At 43.1% G+C, this 17,817-nt stretch overlaps 1 protein-coding gene across 1 annotated transcript; it reads left to right on the top strand.

Annotated features, from left to right (window-relative positions):
- Window positions 1-5,816: 5,816 nt before the first annotated feature.
- LOC139803127 (ovoinhibitor-like) lies at window positions 5,817-16,383 on the top strand. Its single transcript, XM_071758984.1, has 16 exons — window positions 5,817-5,995; window positions 6,759-6,778; window positions 7,610-7,746; window positions 7,920-7,980; window positions 8,492-8,625; window positions 9,082-9,142; window positions 10,147-10,283; window positions 10,712-10,772; window positions 11,417-11,553; window positions 11,982-12,042; window positions 13,199-13,332; window positions 13,410-13,470; window positions 14,780-14,916; window positions 15,235-15,295; window positions 15,656-15,768; window positions 16,196-16,383. The coding sequence occupies exons 1-16, from the start codon at window positions 5,941-5,943 to the stop codon at window positions 16,239-16,241; spliced, it is 1,416 nt and encodes a 471-aa protein (XP_071615085.1). The 5' UTR covers window positions 5,817-5,940; the 3' UTR covers window positions 16,242-16,383.
- The last annotated feature ends 1,434 nt before the right edge of the window (window positions 16,384-17,817 follow it).

Here is a 17,817-nt window from a genome sequence, read left to right as displayed (position 1 = left end):
TTGCCTGTAAAATGGATATTAAAAGATACTTACCTACCTCAGAGGGTTGTTTTGAGATTTAATTGGTTTACATTTGGAAGCCTGCAGAAGAAAATTGATTTTCTAGAGTCTCATGTATTGGGCTGGCAGTTTAGCTGTTGCCGTAGGTGTCATTTTCCAGCCTCCTCATCTGAGGCACTGAGAAATCCAGACCAATTTGTTTGAGCAGCTGTGGGAAGTAGATACACCTCAAGTGGTCATGTTAGATAGTGTGCTGAGCCCTGCCCCATCAAGCTGGAGTTTGGAGGCACATCCAGGAAGGTTTCTGGGATCTGGAGGTGTGAATTTGGCCAGCAGCATTCCTTGCTTCAAGAGGGTAGGAGCACTGATGGTATCCTTGAGGCAGTGCTGCCTGGGTAGAAAGCTCAGTCAGCTTGGTTGGCCCATGGACCAACACCATGTGCTTTGGGTTCACCCTTCTGCCTTGGCCTGAGTTCCATCCCCAAACAAGTGGCCCTGTGGGCACAAGGGCTCAGCCAGTGCCCATCTTGGGAGCTGCCTCCTGCAGGGGAGGGATCCTTATTTTGGGGTCCTGGTGCTGTGGAGAGGATGGTGAAGTCAGAAGTTCCATGGTGTTGAACGGTTTAAGATACTTAAGGAAAAGTAGTACTGTTTTGAGATGCAACTTATTTTAAAGACAGTTCTAACAATTATAGTCTGAAACAATTTTAAGACCAAGCCAGGTTTTTGAGCTCAGGGTTCCCCTGGCTCCTTGGGGCAATGAATTTGAGAATGGGGTGGGATTTGCAAAGTCTCCCGTGATGGTGGGTTAACAGAAACCTGCTGGTGGTTTGCACGTACTTCCTGTACTTTCTTTTATAGCCGTTACTTAAAGCAAATACATTCTTTGTTTGTATAAACTTTATTGCAGGACATTTCCAGAAGACCTTGGGTGAACACACACAGTGTTTGAGTCCATTTTAGTTGTGACCTGATCTGTAAACACTTTCTCTTGCAGATAAGAGGCTGGAGTGACTTTCTTTCAAATTTTGGCAAGATTTTACCTAATACCAATTAATTTCACCCTCACAAACAACAGTTGTTTGGTTTTTTTTCAGTTAAGATACCAAATACTTTGTTTCTACAGCACTTAATGAGAATTTACTTCAAGCTCTCAAAATGCTTACGCATGCATTTTATTATCAGTGTATTCTGACCTAAGTAGTGGTATTTTTTTATGCTGATTTTTTTAATCTGAACAAGCACAGATTTAGACATAAATTATTATTGCCTGTGTCTGTGTGGCAAAATCCCTTCACCAAGTACAGTCACGCAGGGCAAAAGTCCAGTTTTGTCTTGGATTGCTGTTTCGAGGGATGTAAACTTGTCTACCTCTGAGCTGTGATGAAACAAGTAAATTCTTGATTGTTATTTATTCAGCCTGTGAATGATGAATATCAGGCACCGAGAAAGTTGCCTGATGATGTCTGCTCATGATTCCAGCTAAAATCATGTGCCAGGGACATCTACATGATTTTATAAAAGCAGTGCACAATTTGGGGCTTATAGGAAATTCTTGCAAATGAAAATCAGTGCACTTGAAAGCTATTACCATTTATAGTGATTTCAAGTATTTAGTTTTTGAAATAATCACCCATAAAAGCTGCATTAACCGTGCTCTAGAAGCCACAAACTGATGAAGATGGTTCCCTAGTAGCCTCTTCTGCCAGTATTTCAGCACCTTCTGAATTTCTCATGCTTCCAGCAGAAATTATCTGAAAAAAATTGCAGCTGGCAGAAAGAGATTGTTAGATTCCAAACCTGTCTGCCAAGAAGGTGCAAGAAAGTGACATGCTAAAGCCACCTATAATGTCATGAACAACCTTACCAGAAATAGCATCCCTAACACCTTTCTGCTGTCAGCAGCCTGCCTGGTCAGTCCTTTCTTGTTTTTGGCCCTCTTTTGCAGGTCATTCCAAGTGCTCAAGGACAATGTCCACCCTGAGCAGTGCTGCATGCAATGGATCTCCAGTGGGACTTGGCGTGAGTGATGCTACACATTTTCTTTATGAGGTTATTGTCTTGGTTACCCTTTGTGTTGCCCTTTAACGTGGTAATGGGGCCAAAGCCATTCGTGACAAATCTGAAAAGGTACCAGTGCTCTGGGGAGTCTTTGGTTTGCTGTAAATTGTCCTTTATAAAGGTTTTTTCTTGCCAAGCTACACAGACCCCATGAGGTTCACAGAAGTTTCTGAGGTTTTGCAGAACTGGTGTTATGAACTGATGGCTTTGGTCTCCAGGTCTCTAAATGCAGGTGGGCTTTGAGCTAAACTACTCTCTGTAGGAGCCTTGAGTTTCTTGAGTTTTTTTCATAGAAAGTGTCAGGTACTTGTGCAATTCTGCAGGGCATGAAAATGCTGGTCTTAATCTACAGTGAGGTCTGTTGACTCTGTCAGATTCTTCAGCAGACCTTGAACTCCCTGTTGTGTTTCTCAATCCTTTGCAGTCTGTCCTTTTGGGGCCTGATATCTCCATCCACCACCTCCCAGCTGCTCTCACATGGTGGGAGAGCCCAGGCATGGCAGTATGGGATGCTCTGGCCAGGGGGCCTCTCACAGTCTGCCACAGTATAGAGTGCTGGAAATCCTGCAGTTTAAGGGCATTTGTTGCTTCAAGAACTGAGTGAGTCATGACATGGGGGACATGATACTATTTGTGCAGTGAATCCCCTCTGGGTATGGTGCAGAGGTCTTTTCTGGCTCTCCCTATATCCCTGTGACACTCAGTCCCACCAAGCTACTGCTGTGTATGGGTACCAGGGGATTTCAGCATTATTTGCCTTGATTTGCTACCCAGAGTAACCTTGACAGGCTTTAGAGGTGGGCCTGTCCAAATGGCTGAAGTTCAACAAGGCCAAGCAAGTGTGTAGTGACATGAGGCAACCAGGTGCCAATAATTGCCAGGTAGTGGGCTTGACCTCGTGTTAAACCCATCTGTGCCTAATTAGGGCAGGCCCCTACTGCGCATGAGCAGGATTAGGGGGGCCAATAAAAAGCTCACACCTGGCTGCTGGTTTAGCCACCCTCGGAGCAGTAGCACAGATCCAGGATGGTCAGGGCACCATTCATGAGATTCTGCTGGGACACCTGGTTGGACCTTGGAGCGCTGCACCCGTAGAAGAGGTTCGTCTTGCTACACACGTGTCAAGGTCCTGTCCTTTGGCTGGGGCAATCCCAATGATGAACACAAGTTGGGCAGACAATGGATTTTGAGCTTGTCTGATGGGAAGCTCAACATGAGCTGGCCATGTGTGCTTGCAGCCCAAAAAGACAACTGTGTCCTAGGTTGCATCAAAAGAAGGAGGTCAGAGGAAGTGATTCCCACTCCCCTTCTCTGCTTCTGTAAAATCCCTCCTTGGAATACTGTTCTGAAGCCCCCAGCACAGGAAGGACATAGACCATGAAGATCCCAAAAGAAACAGTTTAGGTGTAGTAAAAACCATACTCTTGCTTTGTGGATTGGAAACATAGACAATTTCTACTTATATTTCTGAAAAAACAGTGGAGTTGACTTTATTGCCTCAAAGTGATCACTTGCTTTCTTGTCACATGTCAGTGAAATTAGGCAGAAATGGTGACAGGTGATTCACAGCTATGACTAGATGTAACCTGGAGAGGCAGCAGAAGAAGAGAGCAGTGCCCATATCAAGGGCTGCTTAGCCAGGTGGTCTTTGCAGAGCCACCCTCTTCTGACACGGCTGGTGAAGGGAAAATAAACAGGTGGATGTCAACATTGTGTGTCTGCAAGTGAGGGTTGCATAAACACGAGGATATAAACACATGGGGACAAACAAAGGTCTCCCTCTCCTGTAGCTTCCTGTTCAGCCTGTGTGGATGTGAGCTGCAGCAGGTCCTCAAAGACACTGTCCTGTGGGACAAAGAGCTGGTGGAAAAAACTCTGCTGAATCACTCTGTGAAGAAGGCAGCTCTCTTGTAAGCTCAGAGCATAAATCATCCTTGTGTGCAAGGAAGGATCTTGAAGCTGAGCACTGTGTGCCTCAGCCAAGGACAGCAGGCATAGGCTGTTGTTGTGGTGATGTTTTGCAGACGCCAGTTCCTCCTCTAGTTCTGTCCTTTCAATCTGACCCTCCTATTGCAAGCTGTTCCTCAAATTCAATAATTTAGTTTGAAGAGAACTGCTTTGATCTTGACAGAACACACTAAGTCAATCTATTCTAACCACAGATTTAGTTTGCAAATAATATCTGCTTTCCGATAAGCTTCAGGTGTCATCTCTGTGGACATTGGCAGCAATTCACCTGACCATGGCAGCTTTTACAGTCAGGCAATTAAGTTGTCAAGATACATTTTCCTCTGCCAGGAAGCATTAATTGATGATAGTCTTGGCTGGAATAAGCTCTGAGATACGGACACTGTAATCAGGATGGACAGAGGTCTTCATAGCTGAGGCCTGCATTGGTCCAAAGGTCTGGTGTCCTCAACACTTGGTGGAACTGAGATAAAGGACAGGAGACATCAGGGCTGCACATCCAGGGAAAGGAATAAAAATAAGGTATACGAATGGAGGTGTCTCTACCATCACTAGCTGGAAATGCTGGCATTTGGGGAGACTTCATCTTTGCAGACGCATGCTGCAAGCTACTCATATTAGTAGAGCTCCTGGATATGAAAACAAATAGAATTTTCCATTTTGGTAGTCCTCAAAATTGTGTTATTGTGGATTTGCTTTCCAAATGAGAAAGACATTAGAGATGTCCTTCTCAAAACTGGGATGATTCAACACAGTCTCATTCTGTTTAAATTATGTCAAAAATAGATCTACAAGTAAGAATTTTGATAGATTTTAATTGGAAAGATTAAACATTAGTGAGAAATTTGGAGAATTTAGGATGCAAATTGAGAAGACTGGGATTGAGACCAAGAACTGCCAAAAATCTTCCTGAATAAAGGACAAAAAAGTGTTCAGGGCAACTCCATGTTCTGTTACCTTAATAATGGGCAAAACTTTAGGAGGAATTCGAAGAAAACTAAAGATATAAAGTGCAAAAGGATAATTTACACAGTGAATTTTCAGGAAGGAAAACATGCGTGGGTGAATATCAATCTTTGCAAAGTTGGCTGACCTCCTAGATAAAGTAAATAGAGTACATCCAGTCTGTGCAGGCAACAAAAGCATTTGGCCTGTTGCCCTGTGGGATGGTGTCACTTAGGGTTGGTGAGAGGTGGGTCAGGAACTGACCATGGTGGAGGTGGTAGCACATCAGCAGAGGGTACCGTGGGAGTTATCAATGAGCAGCCAAAAAAGACCTATTTTAGAACCAAACTTCATATTTTTTGCACTTTGCTGTAGTACAAGAAAAGTTGGCACATGAAGCAGAGCACTGCTGAGTTTTTTAAAACAGGAGAAGAGCAGAATTTCTCCCGCAGGGCACAGGGTGACCTTCTGGGCTAAAATTGCCTTGGCTCAAACTGGGATGAAATACAGCAGCAGAGTACAAAATCATAGTCTGAGGTTAAATACTAAGAATTTTGGCTATCAGCTGACAGTTGAAAACAGTAAAGGAGGAGGAAGATCTAATTGCATTCAGCCAGTCAAAGAGTAGATGTGAACCTCCAATATGCCGCAGCCGTGTGAGGGGGAGCCCAGGAATGGGGGCAGATCCTTCTGGGAGAATAGGGGTCCTGGCATGCTTCCCACTCACAAAAGTCCCCTACCTGGCATACCACACCTATGTCAATCATTAGCTAAAAATCTAAGCCTGGGTAAATATAATTTTTGGCTTTGAATGCTGATGACAGACTGGGAGCATTACATAATAAGGTGGGACCATTCGATACTGTGGTGTGCTATATATTCCTGCTCCTACCTGCAATCATCCTCTCTTGCACAGAGATTGCTAGCAGGCTGCACTCTGTCTGCCAGAAAGTGCCTCTGTCTGCCATGAAGCTAACAGGGGTTTTTGTGAGGGCAGCTCTAGCTGTCTGCTGCTGCTTAGGTGAGTATTTCCTGGGATATCGCAGAGATTGATCTACCTGAATTTTAATTTCTGTAAAAGTATTTGGGTCTTGTAACACAAAGGAGAGCCTTGGTCCACGAAGAAATACTATTTCTGAGAGAGTGTAGCAAAAAGTTAGGCTTTATGACTAAGGTTTCAGCAAACTTCATGCAGGCAATTCTTTTCATCTTCTTGGTTTGTAGGAGCAAATTGCTGAAGGAGCAGCCCCAGTGCAGGGCAGTGCCCTGTATGTGGGAGTACTGTGTATAAGGGCAAAGTAAAACCATTAGAAATCAAATAATTATCTATTACCCAATATAAATGCAAACTTTAACTTCTAGGATTGCTCTATAAGTTTGCTGTCCTGTTTCTGGTAATTGAAAAGGAGATGCACAGTGCCAGTATTCGACCATCATCTTAAGCACAAGTATCCAAATTTCTGAAAGTCAAATATCAGGTCTCTTAGAACATGTTAAATCCAAGAGAACTGAATTGAAAGTACCTGTATTGCTTCCCAGCAACATCTTAGAGATGAATTAATATATGTATTTTTCCCTATTTTCTCTCCTCTCAAAAGTGCAATAAAACCTTATTTAGTAACTTTGGATTCATCCTATGGCCATTTACTGACATAATATAAAACTTGGTACTTTCTTATACCAAATAAATTAATAAACAGTCACTGAATTTGACATTACATATATCTTCTCTGCATATGAATAATTTGATATCTTTTTTTGTCTGTCTCCATTTTTTCTTTCAGGTACTGCATTTGGAGTTGAGGTGAGCTACAGATCTATTTATTCTGTTCTGTTCCAGGTTTCTGGTAAAGTAGGAGTATGTAATTACCTGATGAGCAAGTGGATTAAATCTAATGAAAGCTTGGTTTGTTCAAATAGCATTTGGCAGTGCATGGTTGAATGATATTGCCAATTTCATGGGATAGTAAAAGTTCTCCCATTTTTTACAATATTTTCAGATCGTTAAATAAAATTAAGAAAGCAAAGTAATTAATCCTATTGTACTAACTCTTAGATACAATTTAGTTACTCCAAGCCAAAGACAGTAACTTACCTTCTCATGAGGAATACTATTTTAAGATTATACCCTTAGAAAGCAGCAAAGACTGATTCTGGTAGTTTTTTCCCTATACAGTAAGACTTGCAGAACTGTGTTCCTTGCACAGATTTTCTGCAGCTATATCGGAACGTAGAAAACAGCAGAGTCTGTGCAATGAATTTGTCTGCAGGTTCTTCCCACACAGTTATGGGACTCCTGTAACTCACCAGAGACTGCAGCATGACTGGAAATTATCAGATTGTGAGCTGAGGGGCTCTGGTGTACAGGCAGGCTCCCAATTACCTGCTGCCTTCATTAAGCCCTGTCTCACCCACAACATTCCTTCCTCTGTGCCCTGCCTCCCCCAGACTCTGTCAGGAAAGCATGATCAGAAATTTCTGTAGACAAGATTCACTCCTTCTGACTGAGTAGATTCAAAATAATACCTTTAATCTACCCCCTGGCAGGAGCTGCAGGTGCTGTGGCTGTGGTGGGAGGTTGCATGGGGGTTTCTTTGCAGCCACAACTGGGGCTGATTCCATGCTTCCCTCACAGGTTGATTGCAGTCAGTATTCCAGTGGCGTTGGCAAGGATGAGACATCCTGGGTAGCTTGCCCAAGGATCATGAAGCCAGTTTGTGGTACTGACGGCACCACGTACAGCAATGAGTGTGGGATCTGCCAGCATAACAGGTGAATATTGCTGGAAAGCCAGCAGACCCTGCAGGGTCTCAGGGTAGGGGTGACAGCTCCATCCTCCAGAGATGGACTGGCCAGAGGAACATGGGAGTTAGTGGCTGGGACACCACCAGCCCTGAGGCGATGCTGCTCTCAGGAAGCCCTGACACAGGTCTGTTTCCTTCTAGGGAACACAGGACTTCTGTGGAGAAAGCACATGATGGAGAATGTGAGCCAAAAGCTATTGTGGTAAGACAAAGTCTATGGAAGACTTCAGCTGTCTATAAAAAGAGACAGCCCAAACTACACACAACAGGAAACCCAAATGTGCACAGATGATTTGCACAGCCCAGAGAGAGTTAAAATCTAATGATAACCAAAATTGAGATGATTTTCATTGATTTCCACGGGCTTGTCAGGTACCATGTCTCTGTGCTGTTCCAATTTAGACTCTCTAGCCTCTCTGATTAATAATAACATTTAAATGTTGTTTTGACATGAAGGTAGGATCTCACCATCTGGATAGTCCCAAGAGGATCTTGTGAAGGACCTCACAAAGTCCAAATCACAATCCTCCTTGTTGTGACCCTTTTTTCAGCAAGAGAAAGAACTGGCTCTGACTTTCACTTTTGATAGTGGAATTAGTTTGATTTGTCCCCAAAGGTTAATGAAGAGTAAGCAGGCTGTGTGGGAGCATTATATCTCTATACCGTAAATGTGTTGTGTTGATGTTTTTTTCCTATTCCTGCTATTTTTACAGATCAATTGCAGTAAGTACCGAAGAATGGAAATCGATGGTCATGTCATGGTAGCCTGCCCAAGGATGCTGGAACCAGTGTGTGGTTCAGATAGCTTAACTTATGACAATGAATGTGGGATCTGTGCCTTTAATGCGTAAGTCTTGTGCATAGAATATCCTTCGGGATAATTAGCCATAGTTAAGGCTTTTGGAAGCACTTCTGCAAAACACTAGGCTCTCTTAAGTCTCTGTAGACTTCTTTGGAGCTTGCTGCTTATAATTCCTGAGTTTTCTTCCCTGTGTATTTTCTGTGCTCATGAGACAAATCACAAAAGAACCAGTGGACAGCCTAGAGCAGAGCCATGAACAGATCAAAGTGTAACTTGTAACACCTCATTACTACAAGCACTTTTTTACCTTGTGATACAGAAATACTATATATAGAAATACTGTGTGTTTGCTGCTACCATCTGCAGGGTGTGTTCAGAAGAATCAAGAAGTTGTAGTGTCCCACAAGGAGGATGTGACCTTGCTTACTTGTCCCAGTGCCTAAGGTGCAATGGGAAAAGTTATTCTCAAGGTTTCCTAACCAAAATGTTTCTTTCTTCCAGAGAACATCACACCAATATTAGCAAAATACATGATGGAGAATGCAAGCATGAGATTGGCAGTGTAAGTGCAATAGAAGTGAAAAACCTAACTCTTTAGGCTAGAAGAATGCTAAGAATCCCACAGATTTCCCTAGGGAACTGAAGGAAGACTGTATGACAAGGTTTACAAGGGTCCTAGTCCATGCTTTGTCTTTCTGCACAATGAGGGTGGATTTTGTATCTTTGCTGCTCCAGAAAGAGGTTCATCCCATGCATACTACTCCAAAGAGATGAAGGAGAAAGGAAATGGCTGCAGTGAGCCAGTGCTGTTGAACTCACTTTCCTTCATACTAAGCTGGTGTCTACATCTCAGGGAAGGGGAGGCCCAAGATCTCACTTGCCTAAATGCCATGCAGGTTGGCAGTTTTCTCTCTAGAGAGCACAAGTGTTTCCACCCTTTTTCAGCAGCAATTCAAAATTCTCATGCTAGTTGCTTTCACAGCTATAGCAAGGCTCCTAAGAGCACCAAGCATACATATTTCTAGAGTATAATTTATTTTTATTTGTATAGTACCGACAGTCTGGTGCCCCAGGAGGAGATGCTTTTATATTTCAGCATCAAAGTTCTCAGATGTAGAAAGTCCATACCCAAACTGTGATGAATTTTTTTTTTCCTCTATCATTTCAAACTCTGTACTTAACTACAGGGAACCTGATGTAATAAGTAATCAGAGAGCTGGAGAACTGGGGAGAAAACTAACACAAACAAAAAGGTACTAGGCAGATTTCCAGATGGTGAAAAATGTTTCCCTACAATTCGTTTATTTTTATGAGAATGGGACTTAAATTTTGTTCATATTCTTCTGTTTGAAGGACCTTTTCTCCAAGACAGTCATTTTTCTGGACTCTAAGAGAACACGGGTACTATTCAGAAAGTGATATTCTGATTAAAGGTTTAGGTTCAGTATATCAGGATTTGCCCTGTTGTAGAAACAAGAGAGGCTGGGATACAGAGTGAAAAGGTTGTGCGTCAACTTTTTTGCATAGTAAGGGCTCCACCGGAGCTAATTATCCTTATTTTGACAGGTTGACTGCAGTCAATACCCACGAGAACTCACTAAAGATGGTAAAGAATTAGTAGCCTGTCCAAGGTTCCTGAATCCAGTTTGTGGCACAGATGGCATTACGTACAGTAACGAATGTGAGATCTGTGCCCACAATGGGTAAGTGGCACATGTAGAGCACTCCTAAGTAACCAGCAATGCTTTGCAGCCCTGAGAACCTTCCTCCTGCCTTTCTGCTTATAACTATCTCTTTGAGTCTCTTAACAACTGGATTTGTTTTGCATTTACAAATGAGTTTCCTTCTGATATCAGCTTTGTGCTCGTGAGGGGAAAACTCAAAGACTTAGATGTCAAGTCCTTGAATTAGTCTGTGGGATGGGCAGCAACTGATCAGAGGAAGGAATAATTCAGAGCATTACTTTAAATTGCATGTTTTGAGAAGATGTGACAAGGTTGTTAATGAGTAACCTAGTGTAGCTATTCTGATACACTCTAACAGTCTGAGGCCACAGTTTGCTTCATTTTGCATGTCTGTGACCAAGACGTTAAGCATTCAGTACCTTAATTTCATTATTTGCTTCTTTCAGAGAACATGGAACTCATGTTAGCAAAAAGCATAAAGGGAAATGCAGACCAAAGTCTTCTGAGGTAAGTGTTCAATATAAGGCATATTTAGCTTCTTAGCTGTATCAGCTGAAATGTTCCCTGAGGCTACCTCTGCTCTGAAAGTGAGCTGGCCTGAAGCCTGGCTTTTTCCACATGTCTATTAAGTCTTGTCAGCCCCTTGTGCTAAGAATGACTACAAATCCCATCTGTCCTGCAGCAGGTGTCCTCTGCACTCTCCCTGCCCTCACAGCCCTGGAAGATGGGCTGCATGAGAGATAGGCACAGAGTTTTCATTACATTCATGCCTACCAGGTTTTGAGGTAGGGATGTATTCTGGTATATGGAAAACACCTGAAGTTTTGGTCTGAGTGTATCAGCCAAGAAGCCCCAAAACTGCTGTCTACAACTTTTGGGTTTTTTGGCTTTTCTGGCATATCTTGTATTTGGGATTGACCAAGCTACTTATTTTGGAGGCTTGGCATCTCACAAACAATGCAGTGCTCTGCAGTTTCCTGTGTACATGGGATGATTGATGCAGAACTGACTCAGCCTGGTTTTGAGAAAACTGAAACATATCACTACTGTTCTCTTGGCATCACAGCACAGAATACATGGCAGGAGGTTACACTGGCATTTTTCTCAGAGAACAAGGACTTTCCCAGCTTTGACACTCCTGCTTTTTGTAGGTTGATTGCAGCCAGTACCCCTCAAGAATATTTAAGGGTGGTAAACCCCTGATACGCTGCCCAAGGATCTTGCTCCCTGTCTGTGGCACAGACGGATTTACTTATGATAATGAATGTGGGATCTGTGCACACAACCTGTGAGTAATGTACTCTGTCATGGGGTGACTGCTCCAAATGGCTTTTCTTTTGATACTAGCCTGTCTATAAATCTATATCTTTGTTTCTCTTTCAACCTCCTGTAGCCTTGACACTTTTATTTTGTTTCCTGGTGCTCTCTTTGTGCTTGGGGAGCTGTGGGAGAGCAAACTCTTGATGTGAGACCACTATGAGGGCTGTGGTATTTGGGCAGAGGAAAGAGTGGATGGGCATATGCAGAGAAGAGACCTGATAAGCATGTTGCCACTTAGGATTACCCTTGCTAATAACCAGGAGAAGCTGGTTCATTGGGCAATCTGATGCCTCCTTTATCATACGTATTAGCTGTGAGTTTGGCTTTCTTTCTGTGGTACCTGGGTGTGTCAGAGCTTTGCCCCCGAGCATGCTAACGCCAGCCTCTTCCTTTCAGAGCTCTTGGGACTGATGTTAAGAAAAGCCATGAGGGGAAGTGCAAAGAGGAAAGTACTCCTGTAAGTGTAACAAATTATAAAATAAAAGCTATCTCCTACTCTCTCTACAGTCTCCAGGAAGACCCTGGCTGGGCTTGGTGCAACAGCTGTGCTGCTGGATACAGGGAGAGGTGATGCCTGGTCCTCCCACTGGTGCTCCAGTTCTCCTCAGCTGCCCATAGCTACATATGAGGGCAGGAGAAAATGGGGACAGACCAGGACTTCAGAAACAAAATGTCCCAGTACTGCAGATCTCTGAAAAGAAATCATCAGAGGCAGCCCAAGGACCATGCAGCCCGTTTTAGCACACTAGGGGAGGAGGACAGAAGGCTGCGTTGGTTGTCTGTGTATTAATTCAGGGCTAGGATTTCCATTGGACCAGGCAGATAGGTTAAAAAATTCTTGTGCTATGATCAGCCAGGAAAAATCTGCTCTCAGATATGCGTACAGAAATAGCTTTATTATCCTGCACAGTAACAATATGTGCTGATAATATCTCAAGACATTTATTCTGCTTATGCAGAGCAGCTTTAAAGCACCAAAAATAAATTCATGTATCCTGAGGGACTGCACTATATTTTATATAGTAGCAATACATTGTTAAAATGCTGTCTTTGCTTTAATTTGCTCTCAGACCATGTGGGAAATATGAGTAATAAGAGACATTGTGTTGAGAAAACCATGCAAAATGACAGTGAAGTGTCAGTGATGATTACCTAGTGTAGACTGACTTCCAATAGGTGTTTGCTTCTCAGATATTTAAGCTGTCATTTTGTATTTGTATATTGTAAATATTTTTGCCACAGGAGATGGTGAAACAGTTCTTGCTACTGTTTTGGAAAAACTGAAACAAAACCCTAGATTTAGTTAACTATGTCAATCTGAACTTAATATCAAACACTTTATACCAGATTCATTGGGTTAAATTCTTGTTTTAAAAAATGTGTATGTACTGCTCTAGGAAAATAATCTTTTTGGCCAGCTGTTCTTTTCTTCCTCTCTTAACAGACATTACCAAACCCTACTACAATTACTTAATTCATTTTGATTGAAGACTAAACTGAAAATAACTCTGATTTCTCTCTGGCAGAGGCCTTTAAAAATCTGGTCAGACTGCAGATGAGGTACCGTTTCATGTCCTAGAAGCTGATCCAGCATTGTTGTTTTGTCTCCCCAGGTTGAGTGCAAAACATACCTGAGCAATACCCAAACTGGGGAAGCCATCACAGCCTGTCCCTACATTCTGCGTGAGATCTGTGGGACAGATGGTGTCACCTACAGCAATGACTGTGCTCTGTGTGCCCATAACATGTAAGCCCTGAAGGTCATTGCCTGAAAGCTCAGTGGAGTTACTTGTTGAACGTTTTAAACTCTGCTCTCTCTTCCAGTGAATTTGGAACTGACGTTGCCAAGAAACATGATGGGAAGTGCTTAGAGGAAGCTCCCCAGGTAAGTGAAATCGAGGCAAAACAAGAGCTTGAGCTGGTGCTGATTGCACAGCTTGGATAAACACTGGGTGGTTTTGGAGGTGTAGCCTCCATCGGGGGTTACAGCTTGTGTTGTGCTTTCTTTTGTGGGTGAATATCACCCTCTGGCAGTGGGAACATTGTGCATTTCCTGCATGTAGTCTGGAAAAGAAAGAGGAGGACAGGTAAGGAATGAGTTATGAGACAGGTAGCATAAATTATTTAAGGCTTTACAAGAAGAAATCCCTTTCCCACAGCAGTCTGTCATAGCTGCCACAGGAAATTAGCAGTCTGTTTTGGCAATATGGGAAGGGGAAACAGAGGACCCAGGGTGTCCAGTGCCTTCTGGATGCTTGCATTTTACAAAAGCATGTTCCACAAAGATTAGAAAATTGCCAGTGTTTTGAATGCTGATACCTAACGTACCAGGAGACTCAGACCCCCTCTATTTTTTTTTTCTTTTAATGTATAAGCAATGTAATCTAATGTATACTAACAACGAAACTTGGAAAAATACCAGATTAACTATATTTAGCCAACTCTGAAGTATTTACACTCACTGGGGAATAGAAGAACAAAGCTGTCTCATTAGCATGTATTTGAAAGAGTCAACATCCCAAGTCAGATATTTAATTCCTCTACAAACAAATTATGAAATGTCATTCCTTTTGTTTCCTGAGTACACTCTGTGCTCAGACCAGGTGAGATGCATAAATCAGGGAGGAAGAGCTCACACTGGAGAAACTGGGAGTGCTAAAATGCAACACCAGTTCTTCAACTGGTGTAAATCAGCTTCAACTGCTGTCAGTCCTCCTGGCAGATATCAACACTTGGAGCCATCATGTTGCAGCACAAGGCCTGTCAGCACGTCTGCCCTCATTCTTGTGGGCAGTGAAGAACTCCTTGGTCACAGTTAGCTGCCTCATAGAAAGTGCATAAATCATGTCATTTTGACTTGCAGATTATTTTGAGCTGCAATTTTTAATATCCTGGTAGACTCGGCAAGGTATAGGGGCATCATGGTAAATACAAAACAGAGTGAGTGATGTCTGCCTTCAAGCCTTGATTCAGTCTTCTCCAGCATAAAGCTATGAAAGGAAATGGATGCTTTTCCACAAGGAATGAGTTAATATATAACCACAATTCCTTGTGCAGCAGATCCTAAAAGACAGAGGCATTAGCTGGGGTGGGTGGGAAGGAGGATGGGATCTGTGTGTGTGTGTGTGTTGTGTCTGGGTGCAATTGCACAGAGCAGAGCTTTTGGCAGAGCTTTTGTCCTCTTTGTTGCCCAGCTCGACTGCAGCCAGTACCGAACCTCCACGATGAAGGATGGCAAACAGCTGATGGCCTGCACCATGATCTATGATCCTGTCTGTGGTACTGACGGTGTCACTTATGCCAGTGAGTGCACACTCTGTGCCCACAACCTGTAAGTGCTCATCCTTTTCCCTGGGTGTTTTGCTTTGATGGTGGTTGGATCCATTTTTGAGTGCCAAGCAATGAGCAAGGGCTGTCTCTGAAGCATGGGTCCTCTCTGTCTTCTCCTGTTTTTCTGGTTGGTTTTGATGTGGGTATTCAACTCCAGAAACCCACAAAGAGGGAAGACAATCAATTGGGAAGAGCATTATTCCAAAAGACAAATGCCTTGTCAGTAACAGCACATTCTTGCTAGGGCTGGGAATGAGGTTATGTTCTTGCACTGGGGTAGCAATGGGGACAGTTGTGGCTAACAACGGTTTTTCTCCAGGGAGCACCGTACCAACCTTGGCAAAAGAAAGAACGGACGCTGTGAAGAGGATATTACAAGAGTGAGTGGGAATGATGGGATCAAAGACCGAAGTCCAGGGTCTGTTATTCTCATGGGGGGGAATGGTCCTCTGCTCCAGGTTACAAATCAGGAGAGTGGTGGCAGTACAGACCTAAGGAGATCCCTTGGGAATTTCACACTGGCCATAAAACAGCCAACATCCCTCCCATTGGTCTGTAACTGTGCAGAAAAAGATGTGATCTTATACTATTTCTGCTCACTACATCTGCCACCAGGAGGAAACCTTAAATCGGTTATTATGATGTTACAGAAGATTCATTCCTCAGTGGGTTGTCATTCCTTGTGCTGGGGGGGACCAGTTTTGCTTTCAGTCAGACTCATGTCTACCTTCTGTATGCAGGAGCACTGCAAGGGCCTTGAAATCTCTCCTATATGCACCATGGAATTCATGCCCCACTGTGGCTCTGATGGCACAACATACAGCAACAGATGTCTTTTCTGCAATGCCTATCTGTATGTATAAGAGCAAAACCCTTCCTTTAATGATTAATTTCTGTACTTACTACAAAGACAGAGCTGCTTTAATGTGTTTTTGACAAACGGTTTATGGGCACATACAAGACCCCTCTGGGACACCATGACTTGTGGTGCAAGGGCCCGTTTTTATCATCTGTATGTGGCCTCCTGTTTGTTAACTTCTGTCCCCTAAGTACTGGGGCATGTGGAAAGTACTTCAGTGAGTCCAGTGAAAGATTTCACACATTTGATGCAATTCATCTTTCCTTTCATGATAATAGTGAAATGGGGGTGTTTGGACTTTTGGGACTGTTCTTTATGTCCAGTCAACACTAAGCCAGCACTTGGGCTAATGAAATGAGGAACTTGGCTTCAGCACTGAGTATTCTTTGTGTCTAATCTTTTTCTCTCCTTCTCTCACCAGAATGAGCAATAGGACCCTCAACCTTGTGGGTATGGCTGAGTGTTAAGTCTGTGCTGGAGTCCAGCTCAGGAAGATGAATTCCCCTCCATGTGATTGCCTAGGGGATGATCTTCTCCAGCAGCTTCCCTTCAGTTTTACTCATTTTCTTAGCTCCTGAAACACTTGTTCAATAAACTCACTTGGCAATATTTGTTTGTCTCAAAGGCCATGTCTCATACCTTTTTCCCCTTCTCCCCTTCTCACTGTTCTAGTGATGCATTTGTATTTTTCTATTCTGCTCTACCAAACAATGTGGGTAAATCCTTTTGTGCCATGTGTCAGTGTCATTCCCGCTCTGATGAGGGCCTGGCCTCCCTTTGAAGTTCCCGGGCACTTCCTTACTCCTCAGAGTCTCTTTGTCAGTATTGGTCTCATCTAACCAATAATATCTATGTATGACTTGATCACAGACTCAATTTTTATAGTCAGCACAAAGAAACATTTGCCTCAAGGGCATGGTCCATTTCTTCCTTAGGGCAATGTCTAGGATGTGGATGGTGGTTTGCTCTCAAGGAGAGCATTTTCTTGCTGTGGACTGGAAAGGGAAACTTGCTGCCTAGTGGAGAAGTGGCCCCCGTACTGGGTCCCACTGCCTGTGCAGCCTTTACCATAGAAGAGAGGAAGCAGCTGCTGTCAGGAAAAGTGATCCCATCCTGTCACTAATACATTGACCTTAGTGCTATGTGCTGTTATTGGATTTAATCTATGGGAGGGGAATGTCAAGCTTTCTTCAGGGTCAAAAACATCAGAAGATCTCTGGGCCTCACCACTGGGGTTGGGGACAGGCCCAGTACAGACATCACTGAATTTTTAAGCCGTTCAGAAAGGGAAAAGAACATAGAAGATCACTTGTGACCAGTTTTAACTGAATATATAGCAAGTCATAGGAAATTGGTTCTGCCTGATAATGTTTTGCCTACTTTTTTGAGGCAAAGGAGCTCAGGACCAGTCGATACAATTGCTGTCACTTTGGTGTCTATATGGATAGGCAGGGAGGAAGGGGGATCTTGGGACTGCCCTTTATCTGTTGGCAGCATAGGTCCAGCCACTATCATGAGCTCCACACAAAGTCCCCAAAGCAAGTCCAGTATTTCAGGGTTAAAGGATTTCTTCTGGACTACAGCTAGTGCCTCTTTGATTCAATGTCCTATTATAGTTTACCAGAGAACAACACAATTATTTGGATTGGTTTGGAATGTCACTCTAAATTATCGGGAGAGATGAATGGGCTGAATGCAAATGTTCCTGACTTGGAGCTCTGGTGGGTATTGTACTAGGGAATGAGGCCATCGTACCTCTGTGCTATTAGAGTCTGTGACTGGCATGTACTTTTCAAGATGGTTTGTGACTAACAATGGCTTATTGTACTTTTCTTGGGTCTGTGTCCTAATGTAAATGTTCTTTTAGTTTATATAACCTTTTTGCCATTTTCTGTTGAGGTGTTTTTGCAGAACATGCTGTTGTTACTTGGTTATCCTCGGGGATAAAACCTGGTTAATTTTTTTTTGTGGACTTTGGCAGACTTTCACTTGGCCTTAACTCTGAGCACAGGCTTTCATAGACTGTTGCAGTAAAGCTGTCAA

This window comes from Heliangelus exortis, chromosome 15 (genome assembly GCF_036169615.1).
Source record: "Heliangelus exortis chromosome 15, bHelExo1.hap1, whole genome shotgun sequence".
Lineage (NCBI taxonomy): Eukaryota > Metazoa > Chordata > Aves > Apodiformes > Trochilidae > Heliangelus > Heliangelus exortis.
Note: the sequence above shows the minus strand (reverse complement) of the source record. Positions and strands in the feature narration are given on the sequence as shown.